This window comes from Zonotrichia albicollis, unplaced genomic scaffold (assembly GCF_047830755.1).
Source record: "Zonotrichia albicollis isolate bZonAlb1 unplaced genomic scaffold, bZonAlb1.hap1 Scaffold_217, whole genome shotgun sequence".
NCBI classification, from domain to species: domain Eukaryota; kingdom Metazoa; phylum Chordata; class Aves; order Passeriformes; family Passerellidae; genus Zonotrichia; species Zonotrichia albicollis.
This window is the reverse complement of record NW_027428400.1, coordinates 31,073-49,144: the sequence shown is the minus strand read 5'-3', so window position 1 is coordinate 49,144 and position 18,072 is coordinate 31,073. Positions and strand designations below refer to the sequence as shown.

The window sequence follows — 18,072 nt, the reverse complement described above, 5'->3', positions numbered from 1 at the left end:
TGGTTCCGTGGGTGTTCCCTGAGTGGATTTTGGGGTTCTGTTCCCCCTCAGAGTGTGTTTTGGTGTTCCATGGGTGCTCCCTGATGGTGTTTTGGGGTTCTGTGGGCGTTCCCTGAGTGTATATTGGGGTTCTGTTCCCCCCACCCCGAGTGGATTTTGGGGTTCTGTTCCCCCTCCGAGTGTGTTTTGGGGTTCTGTGGGTGCTCCCTGATGGGGTTTTGGGGTTCTGTTCCCCCTCTGAGTGGATTTTGGGGTTCTGTTCCCCCCCGAGTGGATTTTGGGGTTCTGTGGGTGTTCCCTGATGGCGTTTTGGGGTTCTGTTCCCCCCCCGAGTGGATTTTGGGGTTCTGTGGGTGCTCCCTGATGGGGTTTTGGGGTTCCGTGGGTGCTCCCTGATGGTGTTTTGGGGTTCTGTTCCCCCCCTGAGTGTTTATTGGGGTTCTGTGGGCATTCCCTGAGTGGATTTTGGTGTTCCGTGGGTGCTCCCTGAGTGGATTTTGGGGTTCTGTGGGTGTTCCCTAATGGGGTTTTGGGGTTCTCTTCCCCCCCCTCCGAGTGTGTTTTGGGGTTCTGTGGGTGCTCCCCGAGTGGACTTTGGGGTTCTGTGGGCGTTCCCTGATGGGATTTTGGGGTTCTGTTCCTCCCCCATGAGTGGATTTTGGGGTTCTGTTCCCCCCCCAAGTGTATTTTGGGGTTCTGTGGGTGCTCCCTGAGTGGATTTTGGGGTTCTGTTCCCCCCCCGAGTGTATTTTGGGGTTCTGTTCCCCTGAGTGTATTTTGGGGTTCTGTGGGTGTTCCCTGAGTGGATTTTGGGGTTCCGTGGGCGTTCCCTGATGGATTTTGGGGTTCCGTGGGCGTTCCCTGATGGATTTTGGGGTTCCGTGGGCGTTCCCTGAGTGGATTTTGGGGTTCTCCCCCCAGGGCGGCTGGAGCTGGTCGGGGGGGGCTGGTGCATGAGTGACGAGGCCGCCGCTCACTATCGGGGGGCTCTGGAGCAGCTGGCGCTGGGCCGGCGCTTCCTGCGCCGCCTCTTTGGCGACTGCGGCACCCCCAGGGTGGGCTGGCAGATCGACCCCTTCGGGCACTCGCGCGAGCTGGCGGCCACCTTGGCGCAGGTGGGGTACCCCCGGAGCTGCCCTGCACCCCCCAGAGCTGCCCTGAGCTGCCCTGGGCACCCCCAGAGCTGCCCTGCACCCCCAGAGCTGCCCTGCGCCCCCAGAGCTGCCCTGCACCCCCAGAGCTGCCCTGAGCCTCCTGGGCACCCCCAAACCTGCCCTGCGCCCCCAAACCTGCCCAGAGCTTCCAGTGCACCCCCAGAGCTGCCCTGCGCCCCCAGAGCTGCCCTGCACCCCCCAAACCTGCCCTGCACCCCTCAAATCTGCCCTGCACCCCTCAAACCTGCCCTGAGCTTCCCCTGCACCCCCAAACCTGCCCTGCACCCCCAGACCTGCCCAGAGCTTCCAGTGCACCCCCAGAGCTTCCCCTGCACCCCTCAAACCTGCCCTGAGCTTCCAATGCACCCCCAAACCTGCCCAGAGCTTCCAGTGCACCCCCAAACCTGCCCAGAGCTTCCAATGCACCCCTCAAACCTGCCCTGCGCCCCCAGACCTGCCAGAGCTTCCTGGGCATCCCCAAACCTGCCCTGAGCTTCCCCTGCACCCCCAGACCTGCCCAGAGCTTCCAGTGCACCCCCAAACCTGCCCTGCACCCCCAGACCTGCCCTGCACCCCCAGAGCTGCCCTGCACCCCTCAAATCTGCCCTGCACCCCTCAAACCTGCCCAGAGCTTACTGGGCACCCCCAACCCTCCCCAGAGCTTCCTGTGCGCCTCCAGACCTGCCCTGCACCCCCAGAGCTGCCCTGCACCCCCAAACCTGCCCAGAGCTTCCTGGGCACCCCCAAACCTGCCCTGCACCCCTCAAACCTGCCCTGCACCCCCAAACCTGCCCAGAGCTTCCTGGGCACCCCCAAACCTGCCCTGCACCCCCAAACCTGCCCAGAGCTTCCTGGGCACCCCCAGACCTGCCCTGCGCCCCCAGACCTGCCCTGCACCCCCAGACCTGCCCTGCACCCCCAAACCTGCCCTGCACCCCTCAAACCTGCCCTGAGCTTCCCATGCACCCCCAAACCTGCCCAGAGCTTCCTGGGCACCCCCAAACCTCCCCAGAGCTTCCAATGCACCCCCAAACCTGCCCAGAGCTTCCTCTGTATCCCCAAATCAGCCTCAGGATCCCCAAAGCTTCCCCTGCATCTCCAGAGCTTCCCCTGCACCCCCAAACCTGCCCTGCACCCCCAAACCTGCCCAGAGCTTCCTGGGCAGCCCCGAACCTGCCCTGCACCCCCAAACCTGCCCAGAGCTTCCTTTGCACCCCCAAACCTGCCCAGAGCTTCCAGTGCACCCCCAAACCTGCCCAGAGCTTCCTGGGCAGCCCCAAACCTGCCCTGCACCCCTCAAACCTGCCCTGCACCCCCAAACCTGCCCAGAGCTTCCAATGCACCCCCAAACCTGCCCAGAGCTTCCCAAACCCTCCTGAACACCCTCAAACCTGCCCAGAGCTTCCTCTGCACCCTCAAACCTGCCCTGCACCCCCAAACCTGCCCTGCACCCCCAGACCTGCCCTGCACCCCTCAAACCTGCCCTGAGCTTCCAATGCACCCCCAGAGCTGCCCTGCGCCCCCAAACCTGCCCTGCACCCCCAAACCTCCCCAGAGCTTCCAGTGCACCCCCAAACCTGCCCTGCACCCCCAGACCTGCCCAGAGCTTCCTGGGCAGCCCCAAACCTGCCCTGCACCCCCAAACCTCCCCAGAGCTTCCAGTGCACCCCCAGACCTGCCCTGCACCCCCAGACCTGCCCAGAGCTTCCAGTGCACCCCCAAACCTCTCCAGAGCTTCCCAAACCTTCCTGAGCATCCCCAAAACCCCCCCAGAGCTTCCTCTGCACCCCCAGACCTGCCCTGCACCCCTCAAACTTGCCCAGAGCTTCCAGTGCACCCCCAAACCTCCCCAGAGCTTCCCTTGCACCCCTAAATCACCCTCAGGATCCCTCAGCACCTCCCCCAGCCTTTTTAGGGACCCCCCCCAGTGCCCCCCAGATGGGCAGTGATGGGGATTTGGGGACCCCCACGACCCCCTGTGCCCCCCCAGATGGGCTATGACGGGCTGTTCCTGGGTATTGGGGACCCCCAGTGCCCCCCAGTGCCCCCCATAACCCCCCGTGCCCCCCAGATGGGCTATGATGGGCTGTTCCTGGGGTTTTGGGGACCCCCATAACCCCCGTGCCCCCCCAGATGGGCTATGATGGGCTGTTCCTGGGTATTGGGGACCCCCATAACCCCCAGTGCCCCCCAGTGCCCCCCATAACCCCCTGTGCCCCCCAGATGGGCTATGATGGGCTGTTCCTGGGTATTGGGGACCCCCAGTGCCCCCCATAACCCCTGTGCCCCCCAGATGGGCTATGATGGGCTGTTCCTGGGTATTGGGGACCCCCAGTGCCCCCCAGTGCCCCCCATAACCCCCTGTGCCCCCCAGATGGGCTTTGATGGGCTGTTCCTGGGTATTGGGGACCCCCAGTGCCCCCCAGTGCCCCCCATAACCCCCTGTGCCCCCCAGATGGGGTACGACGGGCTGTTCCTGGGTATTGGGTACCCCCAGTGCCCCCCATAACCCCTGTGCCCCCCAGATGGGGTACGATGGGCTGTTCCTGGGTATTGGGGACCCCCAGTGCCCCCCAGTGCCCCCCAGTGCCCCCCATAACCCCTGTGCCCCCCAGATGGGGTACGACGGGCTGTTCCTGGGCCGTGTGGATCACCAGGACCCCCAGTGCCCCCCATAACCCCTGTGCCCCCCAGTGCCCCCCATAACCCCCTGTGCCCCCCAGATGGGGTACGATGGGCTGTTCCTGGGTATTGGGGACCCCCAGTGCCCCCCAGTGCCCCCCATAACCCCCTGTGCCCCCCAGATGGGGTACGACGGGCTGTTCCTGGGCTGTGTGGATCACCAGGACCCCCAGTGCCCCCCATAACCCCCCGTGCCCCCCAGATGGGCTATGATGGGCTGTTCCTGGGTATTGGGGACCCCCAGTGCCCCCCATAACCCCTGTGCCCCCCCAGATGGGCTATGATGGGCTGTTCCTGGGTATTGGGGACCCCCAGTGCCCCCCATAACCCCCGTCCCCCCCCAGATGGGGTACGATGGGCTGTTCCTGGGCCGTGTGGATCACCAGGACCCCCAGTGCCCCCCCGTGCCCCCCATAACCCCTGTGCCCCCCAGATGGGGTACGACGGGCTGTTCCTGGGTATTGGGGACCCCCATAACCCCCGTGCCCCCCCAGATGGGGTACGATGGGCTGTTCCTGGGCCGCGTGGATCACCAGGACCCCCAGTGCCCCCCATAACCCCTGTGCCCCCCCAGATGGGGTACGATGGGCTGTTCCTGGGTATTGGGGACCCCCAGTGCCCCCCATAACCCCCAGTGCCCCCCATAACCCCCGTGCCCCCCCAGATGGGGTATCATGGGCTGTTCCTGGGCCGTGTGGATCACCAGGACCCCCAGTGCCCCCCCGTGCCCCCCAGTGCCCCCCATAACCCCCGTCCCCCCCCAGATGGGGTACGATGGGCTGTTCCTGGGCCGTGTGGATCACCAGGACCCCCAGTGCCCCCCAGTGCCCCCCATAACCCCAGTGCCCCCCAGTGCCCCCCAGATGGGGTACGACGGGCTGTTCCTGGGTATTGGGGACCCCCAGTGCCCCCCATAACCCCCCGTGCCCCCCTGTGCCCCCCAGATGGGGTACGACGGGCTGTTCCTGGGTATTGGGGACCCCCATAATCCCCATAACCCCCAGTGCCCCCCAGTGCCCCCCATAACCCCTGTGCCCCCCAGATGGGGTACGATGGGCTGTTCCTGGGCCGTGTGGATCACCAGGACCCCCAGTGCCCCCCATAACCCCCCAATGCCCCCCATAAGCCCCCGTGCCCCCCAGATGGGGTATGATGGGCTGTTCCTGGGTACTGGGGACCCCCATAACCCCCGTCCCCCCCCAGATGGGGTACGATGGGCTGTTCCTGGGCCGTGTGGATCACCAGGACAAGTGGGCTCGGCAGAAGCGCCGCGAGCTGGAGCTGATCTGGAGGGGCAGCGACAGCCTGGAGCCCCCCCGGGCTGACATCTTCACTGGTGACCCCCAAACTGGGCCTGGGACCCCCAGACTGCCCCCTATCCCCTCCTGCCAGGGACCCCCAGATTGGCCCTGGGACCCCCAAACTGACCTTGGGACCCCCAGACTGACCTTGGGACCCCCAAACTGCCCCCTATCCCCTCCTGACAGGGACTCCCAAACTGACCTTGGGACCCCCTGACAGTGACCCCCAAACTGGGCCTGGGACCCCCAAACTGGGCCTGGGACCCCAAACTGCCCCTGGGACCCCCAAACTGCCCCCTATCCCCTCCTGACAGTGACCCACAGACTGGCCCTGGGACCCCCAGACTGGCCCTGGGACCCCCTGACAGTGACCCCCAAACTGGGCCTGGGACCCCCAAACTGCCCCCTATCCCCTCCTGACAGGGACCCCCAGACTGGCCCTGGGACCCCCAGACTGGCCCTGGGACCCCCAGACTGCCCCCTGTCCCCTCCTGACAGTGACCCCCAGACTGCCCTTGGGACCCCTAGACTGGCCCCCAGACCCCCAAACTGTCCCCTATCCCCTCCTGACAGGGACCCCCAAACTGACCTTGGGACCCCAAACTTCCCCCTATCCTCCCTGCCAGGGACCCCCAGACCGGCCCTGGGACCCCCTGACAGTGATCCCCAAACTGGGCCTGGGACCCCCAAACTGCCCCCTATCCCCCCTGCCAGGGACCTCCAGACTGGCCCTGGGATCCCCAAACTGCCCCCAGACCCCTAAACTGCCCCCTATCCCCTCCGGACAGTGACCCCCAGACTGCCCTTGGGACCCCCTGACAGTGACCCCCAAACTGGGCCTGGGACCCCAAACTGACCTTGGGACCCCAAACTGCCCCTGGGACCCCCAAACTTCCCCCTATCCCCCCTACCAGGGACCCTCAGACTGCCCCAGGGACCCCCATACTACCCCTGGGATCCCCAAACTGCCCCCAGACCCCTAAACTTCCCCCTATCCCCCCTGCCAGTGACCCCCAGATTGGCCCTGGGACCCCCAAACTGCCCCTGGGACCCCCAAACTGCCCCCAGACCCCCAAACTGTCCCCTATCCCCTCCGGACAGTGACCTCCAGACTGCCCCTGGGACCCCCTGACAGTGACCCCCAAACTGGGCCTGGGACCCCCAAACTGCCCCTGGGACCCCCAAACTGTCCCCTATCCCCTCCGGACAGGGATCCCCAGACTGGCCCTGGGACCCCCAAACTGCCCCCAGACCCCTAAACTGACCCCTATCCCCTCCTGACAGTGACCCCCAAACTGGCCCTGGGACCCCCAAACTTCCCCCTATCCCCTCCGGACAGGGACCCCCAAACTGACCTTGGGACCCCCAAACTGTCCCCTATCCCCTCCGGACAGTGACCCCCAAACTGGGCCTGGGACCCCCAAACTGGGCCTGGGACCCCCAAACTGTCCCCTATCCCCTCCTGACAGTGACCTCCAGACTGGGCCTGGGACCCCCAAACTGCCCCTGGGACCCCCAGACTGCCCCCAGACCCCTAAACTTCCCCTGGGACCCCCCGACTGCCCCTGAGACCCCTGACAGTGACCCCCAGACTGCCCCTGTCCCCTCCCCTCCTGTCCCCTCCCTTCCTTTCCCAAGCCTTTGTCCATTGTCCCCTCCCAGGACTGACCCCAGCCCCTCCATCTTGTCCCTGTCCCTGTCACCCACAGTGTCCCCAAACCCTTCCTCCTGTCCCCATGGCTGTCCCCTTCTCGTTTGTCCCCCTTTGCCATGTCCCAGCCCTGTCCCCAGCCCTGGTGACACCGCTGTCCCCAGGGATCCTGCCCAACGTGTACAACCCCTTCCTGTCCCCATCCTTGTCCCCTGTCCCCCTCAGCCCTGTCCCCTCTCCCAGCCATGTCCCAGCTGTGTCCCCAGCCCTGGTGACACCTCTGTCCCCAGGGATCCTGCCCAACGTGTACAACCCCTTCCTGTCCCCATCCTTGTCCCCTGTCCCCCTCAGCCCTGTCCCCTCTCCCAGCCATGTCCCAGCTGTGTCCCCAGCCCTGGTGACACCTCTGTCCCCAGGGATCCTGCCCAACGTGTACAACCCCTTCCTGTCCCCATCCTTGTCCCCAGCTCTGTCCCCTGTCCCAGCCATGTCCCAGCTGTGTCCCCAGCTGTGTCCCCAGCCCTGGTGACACCTCTGTCCCGCTGTCCCCAGGGATCCTGCCCAACACATACAACCCCTCCCTGTCCCCATCCTTGTCCCCTGTCCCCCTGTCCCCTGTCCCAGCCCTGTCCCAGCCCTGTCCCTGCCCTGTCCCCAGCCCTGGTGACACCTCTGTCCCCCTGTCCCCAGGGATCCTGCCCAACGTGCACAACCCCTTCCTGTCCCCATCCTTGTCCCCTGTCCCCCTCAGCCCTGTCCCCTGTCCCAGCCATGTCCCTGCCCTGTCCCAGCCATGTCCCCAGCCCTGGTGACACTGCTGTCCCCTCTGTCCCCAGGGATCCTGCCCAACACATACAACCCCTTCCTGTCCCCATCCTTGTCCCCATGGGTGTCCCCTGTCCCAGCCCTGTCCCCTGTCCCAGCTGTGTCCCCCTGTCCCCTGTCCCAGCCATGTCCCTGCTGTGTCCCAGCCCTGTCCCAGCCATGTCCCTGCCCTGTCCCAGCTGTGTCCCCAGCCCTGTCCCCAGCCCTGGTGACACCGCTGTCCCTCTGTCCCCAGGGATCCTGCCCAACGTGTACAACCCCTTCCTGTCCCAGCCCTGTCCCCAGCCCTGGTGACACCGCTGTCCCCCTGTCCCCAGGGACCCTGCCCAACACATACAACCCCTTCCTGTCCCCATCCTTGTCCCCATGGGTGTCCCCTGTCCCAGCCCTGTCCCAGCTGTGTCCCCAGCCCTGGTGACACCTCTGTCCCCAGGGATCCTGCCCAACACATACAACCCCTTCCTGTCCCCATCCTTGTCCCCTGTCCCCCTCAGCCCTGTCCCAGCCATGTCCCTGCCATGTCCCAGCTGTGTCCCCAGCCCTGGTGACACCGCTGTCCCCCTGTCCCCAGGGATCCTGCCCAACACATACAACCCCCTCCTGTCCCCATCCTTGTCCCCATGGGTGTCCCCTGTCCCAGCCATGTCCCCAGCCATGTCCCAGCTGTGTCCCCTGTCCCCATCCTTGTCCCCATGGGTGTCCCCTGTCCCAGCCATGTCCCCAGCCATGTCCCAGCCGTGTCCCAGCTGTGTCCCCAGCTCTGTCCCCTGTCCCCAGCCCTGTCCCCTGCCCTGTCCCCAGCCCTGGTGACACCGCTGTCCCCCTGTCCCCAGGGATCCTGCCCAACGTGTACAACCCCCCCCCGGGGCTGTGCTGGGACCAGCTCTGCACCGACCCCCCCGTGGTGGACGGCGACGGCCCCGAGCGCAACGTGGACGCCGTGGTCACCTCGTTCCTGCAGGCTGCGGCCACGCAGGTGCTGACACGGTGACACAGGGGACATGGGGACACCTGGGGAGGCTGTGGTCACCTCCTTCCTGCAGGCTGCGGCCACGCAGGTCCTGACAGGGGACATGGGGACACCTGGGGGAGCTGTGGTCACCTGGGGAGGGGTCACAAAGGTCCCCGTGGTCACCTCGTTCCTGCAGGCTGTGGCCACGCAGGTCCTGAGAGGGGACACAGGGGACATGGGGACACAGGGACACCTGGGGAGGGGTCACAAAGGTCCCTGTGGTCACCTCCTTCCTGCAGGCTGCGGCCACGCAGGTGCTCACAGGGGACATGGGGACATGGGGACACCTGGGGGGGGGGTCACAAAGGTCCCTGTCCCCTGGGGTGGGGGTCCTGAGTGTCCCTGTCCCCCTGGAATGGGATCCCTGAGTGTCCTTGTCCCTTAGGATGGGTTTTTTGGGTGTCCCTGTCCCCCTGAGGTGGGGTTCCCAAAGGTCCCTGTCCCCTCGGGTGGCATTTCCAGGTGTCCCTGTCCCTTGGAATGGGTTATTTGGGTGTCCCCATTCCCTGGGATGGGTTATTTGGGTGTCCCTGTCCCACAGGATGGGTTATTTGGGTGTCCCTGTCCCCCTGGGATGGGTTATTTGGGTGCCCCTGTCCCACAGGATGGGTTATTTGGGTGTCCCTGTCCCCTGGGATGGGTTATTTGGGTGTCCCCATGCCCTGGGATGGGTTATTTGGGTGTCCCTGTCCCACAGGATGGGTTATTTGGGTGTCCCTGTCCCTTGGGATGGGTTATTTGGGTGTCCCTGTCCCCTGGGATGGGTTATTTGGGTGTCCCTGTCCCACAGGATGGGTTATTTGGGTGTCCCTGTCCCCTGGGATGGGTTATTTGGGTGTCCCTGTCCTTTGGGATGGGTTATTTGGGTGTCCCTGTCCCTTGGGATGGGTTATTTGGGTGTCCCTGTCCCACAGGATGGGTTATTTGGGTGTCCCTGTCCCTTGGGATGGGTTATTTGGGTGTCCCTGTCCCCTGGGATGGGTTATTTGGGTGTCCCTGTCCCCTGGGATGGGTTATTTGGGTGTCCCTGTCCCCTGGGATGGGTTATTTGGGTGTCCCTGTCCCTTGGATGGGTTATTTGGGTGTCCCTGTCCCCCTGGGATGGGTTATTTGGGTGTCCCTGTCCCACAGGATGGGTTATTTGGGTGTCCCCATGCCCTGGGATGGGTTATTTGGGTGTCCCTGTCCTTTGGGATGGGTTATTTGGGTGTCTCTATACCCTGGGATGGGTTATTTGGGTGTCCTTGTCCCCTGGGATGGGTTATTTGGGTGTCCCTATCCCCTGGGATGGGTTATTTGGGTGTCCCTGTCCCTTGGGATGGGTTATTTGGGTGTCCCTGTCCCACAGGATGGGTTATTTGGGTGTCCCTGTCCCCTGGGATGGGTTATTTGGGTGTCCCTGTCCCCTGGGATGGGTTATTTGGGTGTCCCCATGCCCTGGGATGGGTTATTTGGGTGTCCCTGTCCCTTGGGATGGGTTATTTGGGTGTCCCTGTCCCACAGGATGGGTTATTTGGGTGTCCCTGTACCCTGGGATGGGTTATTTGGGTGTCCCTGTCCCCTGGGATGGGTTATTTGGGTGTCCCAGTCCCCCTGGGATGGGTTATTTGGGTGTCCCTGTCCTTTGGGATGGGTTATTTGGGTGTCTCTGTCCCCTGGGATGGGTTATTTGGGTGTCCCTGTCCCTTGGGATGGGTTATTTGGGTGTCCCTGTCCCTTGGGATGGGTTATTTGGGTGTCCCTGTCCCACAGGATGGGTTATTTGGGTGTCCCTGTCCCTTGGGATGGGTTATTTGGGTGTCCCTATACCCTGGGATGGGTTATTTGGGTGTCCCTGTCCCTTGGGATGGGTTATTTGGGTGTCCCTGTCCCTTGGGATGGGTTATTTGGGTGTCCCTGTCCCCTGGGATGGGTTATTTGGGTGTCCCTGTCCCCTGGGATGGGTTATTTGGGTGTCCCTGTCCCTTGGGATGGGTTATTTGGGTGTCCCTGTCCCTTGGGATGGGTTATTTGGGTGTCCCTGTCCCTTGGGATGGGTTATTTGGGTGTCCCTGTCCCTTGGGATGGGTTATTTGGGTGTCCCTGTCCCTTGGGATGGGTTATTTGGGTGTCCCTGTCCTTTGGGATGGGTTATTTGGGTGTCCCTGTCCCCCTGGGATGGGTTATTTGGGTGTCCCTGTCCCCCTGGGATGGGTTATTTGGGTGTCCCTATCCCCTGGGATGGGTTATTTGGGTGTCCCTATACCCTGGGATGGGTTATTTGGGTGTCCCTGTCCCCTGGGATGGGTTATTTGGGTGTCCCTGTCCCTTGGGATGGGTTATTTGGGTGTCCCTGTCCCCTGGGATGGGTTATTTGGGTGTCCCTATCCCTTGGGATGGGTTATTTGGGTGTCTCTGTCCCCTTGGGATGGGTTATTTGGGTGTCCCTGTCCCCTGGGATGGGTTATTTGGGTGTCCCTGTCCTTTGGGATGGGTTATTTGGGTGTCCCTGTCCCCTGGGATGGGTTATTTGGGTGTCCCTGTCCTTTGGGATGGGTTATTTGGGTGTCCCTGTCCCCCTGGGATGGGTTATTTGGGTGTCCCTGTCCCTTGGGATGGGTTATTTGGGTGTCCCTGTCCCCTGGGATGGGTTATTTGGGTGTCCCTGTCCCACAGGATGGGTTATTTGGGTGTCCCTATACCCTGGGATGGGTTATTTGGGTGTCCCTGTCCCACAGGATGGGTTATTTGGGTGTCCCTGTCCCACAGGATGGGTTATTTGGGTGTCCCTCTACCCTGGGATGGGTTATTTGGGTGTCCCTGTCCTTTGGGATGGGTTATTTGGGTGTCCCTGTCCCTTGGGATGGGTTATTTGGGTGTCCCTGTCCTTTGGGATGGGTTATTTGGGTGTCCCTGTCCCCTGGGATGGGTTATTTGGGTGTCCCTGTCCCACAGGATGGGTTATTTGGGTGTCCCTGTCCCTTGGGATGGGTTATTTGGGTGTCCCTATACCCTGGGATGGGTTATTTGGGTGTCCCTGTCCCTTGGGATGGGTTATTTGGGTGTCCCTGTCCCTTGGGATGGGTTATTTGGGTGTCCCTATCCCCTGGGATGGGTTATTTGGGTGTCCCTATACCCTGGGATGGGTTATTTGGGTGTCCCTGTCCCACAGGATGGGATTTTTTGATGTCCCTGTCCCCTTGGGATGGGTCCCCTGGCTGTCCCCATTCCCTGGCCAGGGTCCCCTGGGTGTCCCTGTCCCCCCCCCTGGGTGGGGGTCTCACGCCCTGTCCCCCTGCCCAGGCCCAGCAGTACCGCACCAACCACATCATCATGACCATGGGCTCCGACTTCCACTACGAGAACGCTCACCTGTGGTTCAAGAACCTGGACAAGCTCATTGCCCACGCCAACGCCCGGGTGAGGGGTGGTCCCTGACCCCCTCGTGGTGTCCCCAAACCCCCCCTGATGTCCCCAAACCCCCCCCTGATGTCCCCAAATGTCCCCGTGTCCCCAGCAAGCCAACGGCAGCCGCGTGCACGCCCTGTACTCCACGCCCTCGTGTTACCTGCGGGAGCTGCACCGCGCCAACCTCACCTGGTGAGGGCGGGGCCCAGGGGTGGGGCAGGGGAGGGGCCCAGGGGCGCGGACGGACGGACAGACGGACAGACAGACAGACAATCCCCCCCCAGGCCCCTGAAGACGGACGATTTCTTCCCGTACTCGGACGGGCCCCACCAGTTCTGGACCGGCTACTTCAGCAGCCGCCCGGCCCTCAAGGGCTACGAGCGGCTCAGCAGCGGCTTCCTGCAGGTGGGGGCACACCTGGGGCACACCTGGGGGAGCCCTGCAGGTGGGGGCACACCTGGGGCACCCCTGAAGGTCTTGGGGGCACACCTGGGGGTCTTGGGGGCACACCTGGGGGAGCCCTGCAGGTCTTGGGGGCACACCTGTGGGTGGGGGCACACCTGGGGGAGCCCTGCTGGTCTTGGGGGCACACCTGTGGGTGGGGGCACACCTGGGGCACCCCTGTAGGTGGGGGCACACCTAGGGAAGCCCTGCAGCCCTTGGGCGCACACCTGGGGGAGCCCTGAAGGTATTGGGGGCACACCTGCGGGTCTTGGGGGCACACCTGGGGCATCCCTGAAGGTCTTGGGGGCACACCTGTGGGTGGGGGCACACCTGGGGCAGCCTGTGGGTCTTGGGGGCACACCTGGGGGTCTTGGGGGGGCACTCCTGGGGCACCCCTGCAGGTCCTGGGGGCACACCTGTGGGTGGGGGCACCCCTGCGGGTCTTGGGGGCACACCTGCGGATAGGGGCACACCTGGGGCACCCCTGCGGGTCTTGGGGGCACACTTGGGGCACCCCTGAAGGTCTTGGGGGCACACCTGTGGGTGGGGGCACACCTGGGGCACACCTGTGGGTGGGGGCACACCTGGGGGAGCCCTGCGGGTCTTGGGGGCACACCTGAGGCACCCCTGAAGGTATTGGGGGCACACCTGGGGGTCTTGGGGGCACACCTGTGGGAGCCCTGAAGGTATTGGGGGCACACCTGGGGGTCTTGGGGGCACACCTGGGGCACTCCTGGGGCACCCCTGCAGGTCCTGGGGGCACACCTGGGGGTCTTGGGAGCACCCCTGTGGGTGGGGGCACACCTGGGGCACCCCTGAGGGTATTGGGGGCACACCTGTGGGTGGGGGCACACCTGGGGCACCCCTGCAGGTCTTGGGGGCGCACCTGGGGCACCCCTGAGGGTCTTGGGGGCACACCTGGGGCACACCTGGGGCACACCTGCAGATAGGGGCACACCTGGGGCACCCCTGAAGGTCTTGGGGGCGCACCTGTGGGTCTTGGGGGCACACCTGTGGGTGGGGGCACACCTGGGGCACCCCTTCCCCCCTGAAGCCCCAATGCCGCCCCCCAGGTGTGCAGCCAGCTGGAATCCCTGGCGGGACCCTCGGTGCGGGACGGTCCCTACGGGCCCGGGGACAGCTCGGTGCTCCGTGAGTACCTGGGCACACCTGCAGGGGGACCTGGGGACCCCCCCCAAACCCTGACTGACCCCCCCCCCCGTTCTCACCTGTCCCAGGTGAGGCCGTGGCCGTGGCCCAGCACCACGACGCCGTGGCCGGCACCGAGAGGCAGCACGTGGCCGATGACTACGCCCGGCAGCTGGCCAAGGGCTGGGACAGCTGCCAGGTGAGCCCCACACCTGGCTGGGGGGCTGGGGGGGGACAGGGGCAGGTCCCAGAGACCCCTCCCCAAATTATGGCCGCCCCCACAGGTGCTGGTGGCCAACGCTCTGTCCGTCCTTGGGGGCATCAAGGAGCCGCTGGTGTTCTGCAATGGCCTCAACATCAGCGTGTGCCCGCTCACCGAGGCCACCCCTGATGTGAGCAGCTTTTTGTGGGGAGGGGTCTGGGGGGTCTCCAAGGACTGACCCCCCCCCCCCCCTCACACCCCTGTGCGACCCCTCCCCAGTTCACCGTGATCCTCTACAACCCCCTGGCCTGGGACGTCACCTGGCCCGTGCGGCTGCCGGTCAGGGCCAGCTCGTACGGCGTCACCGACCCCCAGGGCCGGCCCGTGGCCAGCCAGGTGAGGCCCTGTCACCCCTGACCTGTGACCCCTGACCTGTCACCCCTGACCTGTGACCCCTGACCTGCCACCTCCTGTCACCCCTGACCTGTCACCTCCTGTCACCCCTGACCTGTCCCTGTCACCCCTGACCTGTCACCCCTGACCTGTCACCTCCTGTGACCCCTGACCTGTCACCCCTGACCTGTCCCTGTCACCTCTGACCTGTCACCTCCTGTCACCCTTGACCTGTGCCTGTGACCCCTGACCTGTCCCTGTCACTCCTCCCCAGGTGAGCCCCTTACCCACCTGTACCCCGTCACCTCCTGTGACCCCTGACCAGTCACCCCTGACCTGTCACCTCCTGAGACCCCTGACCTGTCACCCCCTGTGACCGCTGACCTGTGCCTGTCACCCCTGACCTGTCACCTCCTGTGACCCCTGACCTGTCACCTCCTGCGACCCCTGACCTGTCTCTGTGACCCCTGACCTGTCACCCCCTGTGACCCCTGACCTGTCACCCCCTGTCACCCCTAACCTGTCCCCTCCTGTAACCCCTAACCTGTCCCCTCCTGTGACCCCTGACCTGTCCGTGTCACCCCTGATCTGTCCCTGTGACCCCTGACCTGTCACCTCCTGTGACCCCTGCCCCGTCCCTGTCACCCTGCCCAGGTGATCCCCTTACACACCTGTACCCCCTGTCATCTCCTGTGACCCCGACCTGTCCCTGTGACCCCTGACCCATCCCTGTGACCCCTGACCTGTCACCTCCTGTGACCCCTGACCCGTCCCTGTGACCCCTGACCTGTCCCTGTGACCCCTGACCTGTCCTTGTGACCCCTCCCCAGGTGAGCCCCTTACCCACCTGTACCCCTGACCTGTCACCTCCTGTCACCCCTGACCTGTCCCTGTCACCCCTCCCCAGGTGAGCCCCTTACCCACCTGTACCCCTGTCACCTCCTGTGACCCCTGACCCGTCCCTGTGACCCCTGACCTGCCCCTGCGACCCCTGACCCGTCCCTGTGACCCCTGACCTGTCCTTGTGACCCCTGACCTGTTCCTGTCACCCCTCCCCAGGTGAGCCCCCCACCCACCTGTACCCCCTGTCACCTCCTGTGACCCCTGACCTGTCCCTGTCACCCCTGACCTGTCACCCCTGCCCTGTCTCTGTCACCCCTGACCCATCCCTGTGACCCCTGACCCGTCCCTGTGACCCCTGACCTGTCCCTGTCACCCCTGACCTGTCACCCCTGCCCTGTCTCTGTGACCCCTGACCTGTGACCCCTGCCCCGTCCCTGTCCCCCTCCCCAGGTGATCCCCTTACACACCTGTACCCCTGACCTGTCACCTCCTGTGACCCCTGACCTGTCACCTCCTGTCACCCCTGCCCCGTCCCTGTCACCCCTGACCCGTCCCTGTGACCCCTGACCTGTGACCCCTGCCCCGTCCCTGTCACCCCTCCCCAGGTGATCCCCTTACCCACCTGTACCCCCTGTCACCTCCTGTGACCCCTGCCCTGTCCCTGTGACCCCTGACCTGTCCCCTCCTGTGACCTCTGCCCTGTCCCTGTGACCCCTGACCCATCCCTGTGACCCCTGACCCATCCCTGTCACCCCTGACCTGTCCCCTCCTGTAACCCCTGACCTGTGCCTGTGACCCCTGACCTGTCACCTCCTGTGACCCCTGACCTGTGTGACCCCTGCCCCGTCCCCGTCCCCTCCCCAGGTGATCCCCATCTCCGGTGTCACCCGGCGGCTCCGGGGCGGTGCCGGGGGGGCTCCAGGGGAGCTCCTGTTCCAGGCCTGGGCCCCCCCTTTGGGCTTCAGCACCTTCCAGGTGCAGCAGCTGAGCCCGGGCAGCACCTGGGACACCCCCGGGTGGCCCTTGGGGACCTCGGGGGACCCCTCAGGTGACACCAAACCACAGATGGAGAACGAGGTGAGGGGACATTGTGGATTTTGGGGGGGGGGGGAGGGCTGAGCCCCCTGGTTTAACCCAGTTAAACCACTCAGGGGGTGGGTTAAACCACTGGGTGACCTGGGGAGGGGGGGACCCACCTGTGTCACCCCCCCACCCACCCCCGCAGTACCTGCGCGTCCGCTTTGACCCCGTCACGGGGCACCTGCTGGAGATGCAGAACCTGCGCGAGGGCATCTCGCTGCCCGTCTCCCAGAGCTTCTACTGGTGAGTCTGGGGGCGTTTGGGATTTTGGGGAGGGGTCTCAGGTGAGGAGGGGACCCCCCTGACCCCTCCTGACGCTCCTGACCCCCCCCTGACCCCTCCTGACCCCTCCTGACCCCCTCCTGACCCCTCCTGACCCCCCCTGACCCCTGCTGACCCCCTCCTGACCCCCTCCTGACCCCTCCTGACCCCCTCCTGACCCCCTCCTGACCCCCTCCTGACCCCCCCTGACCCCCTCCTGACCCCCCCTGACCCCTCCTGACCCCTTCTGACCCCTCCTGACCCCTCCTGACCCCCCCTGACCCCTCCTGACCCCCTCCTGACCCCCTCCTGACCCCCTCCTGACCCCTCTGACCCCTCCTGACCCCTGCTGACCCCCCCTGACCCCCTCCTGACCCCCTCCTGACCCCCTCCTGACCCCCTCCTGACCCCTCCTGACCCCCTCCTGACCCCCTCCTGACCCCTCCTGACCCCCCCTGACCCCCTGCTGACCCCTTCCTGACCCCCTCCTGACCCCTCCTGACCCCTCCTGACCCCCTCCTGACCCCTTCCTGACCCCTCCTGACCCCTCCTGACCCCCCTGCTGACCCCCCCCTGACCCCCTCCTGACCCCTCCTGACCCCTCCTGACCCCCCCTGACCCCCCCTGACCCCCTCCTGACCCCCTCCTGACCCCCTCCTGACCCCCTCCTGACCCCCTCCTGACCCCTCCTGACCCCCTCCTGACCCCTCCTGACCCTCCTGACCCCTCCTGACCCCCTCCTGACCCCCTCCTGACCCCCCCTGACCCCCTCCTGACCCCTCCTGACCCCTCCTGACCCATCCTGACCCCTGCTGACCCCTCCTGACCCCTCCTGACCCCCTTCTGACCCCTCCTGACCCCTCCTGACCCCCCCCGACCCCTCCTGACCCCTCCTGACCCCTCCTGACCCCTCCTGACCCCTCCTGACCCCCTCCTGACCCCTCCTGACCCCCCCTGACCCCTCTGACCCCTGCTGACCCCTCCTGACCCCTCCTGACCCCCTCCTGACCCCTCCTGACCCCCCCCTGACCCCTCCTGACCCCCTCCTGACCCCCTCCTGACCCCCTCCTGACCCCTCCTGACCCCTCCTGACCCCCCCTGACCCCTCCTGACCCCCCCTGACCCCTCCTGCCCCCTCCTGACCCCTGCTGACCCCTCCTGACCCCTGCTGACCCCTCCTGACCCTTCCTGACCCCTCCTGACCCCCTCCTGACCCATCCTGACCCCTCCTGACCCCTCCTGACCCCTCCTGACCCCCTCCTGACCCCCTCCTGACCCCTCCTGACCCCCCCTGACCCACCCTGACCCCCTCCTGACCCCTCTGACCCCCTCCTGACCCCTCCTGACCCCCCCCTGACCCCTCCTGACCCCTCCTGACCCCCTCCTGACCCCTGATGACCCCTGCTGACCCCTGCTGACCCCCAGGTACAACGCCAGCCCCGGGGACGGGCAGAGCCCCCAGGCCTCGGGCGCTTACATCTTCCGGCCCCTCGCCCCCACACCCATCCCCGTGGCCAAACGCGCGACCACGCAGCTGATCAAGGTGGGCTGGGGTCCCCTGGATTTGGGGAGGGGTCCCCTGGATTTGGGGAGGGGTGCCCTGGATTTGGGGAGGGGTCCCTGGATTTGGGGGGAGGGGGTCCCCTGGATTTGGGGAGGGGGTCCCTGGATTTGGGGAGGGGGTCCCC

General features: G+C 65.3%; 1 protein-coding gene across 5 annotated transcripts in view; it reads left to right on the top strand.

Moving 5' to 3' along the window:
- The first annotated feature begins 891 nt into the window (after window positions 1-891).
- Window positions 892-18,072, top strand: part of MAN2B1 (mannosidase alpha class 2B member 1) — a 29,415-nt gene continuing 12,234 nt past the window's right edge. For all 5 annotated transcript variants that reach the window (XM_074533997.1, XM_074533993.1, XM_074533995.1 and 2 more), the window contains exons 1-13: window positions 892-1,115; window positions 5,040-5,172; window positions 8,447-8,589; window positions 11,908-12,024; window positions 12,122-12,204; window positions 12,297-12,417; window positions 13,530-13,608; window positions 13,695-13,804; window positions 13,890-13,997; window positions 14,087-14,203; window positions 15,908-16,120; window positions 16,269-16,366; window positions 17,810-17,927. In XM_074533997.1, coding sequence (XP_074390098.1) covers window positions 954-1,115; window positions 5,040-5,172; window positions 8,447-8,589; window positions 11,908-12,024; window positions 12,122-12,204; window positions 12,297-12,417; window positions 13,530-13,608; window positions 13,695-13,804; window positions 13,890-13,997; window positions 14,087-14,203; window positions 15,908-16,120; window positions 16,269-16,366; window positions 17,810-17,927 — 1,602 coding nt within the window. In that variant the 5' untranslated portion in view covers window positions 892-953. The remainder of the gene's footprint in view (window positions 1,116-5,039; window positions 5,173-8,446; window positions 8,590-11,907; window positions 12,025-12,121; window positions 12,205-12,296; window positions 12,418-13,529; window positions 13,609-13,694; window positions 13,805-13,889; window positions 13,998-14,086; window positions 14,204-15,907; window positions 16,121-16,268; window positions 16,367-17,809; window positions 17,928-18,072) is intronic.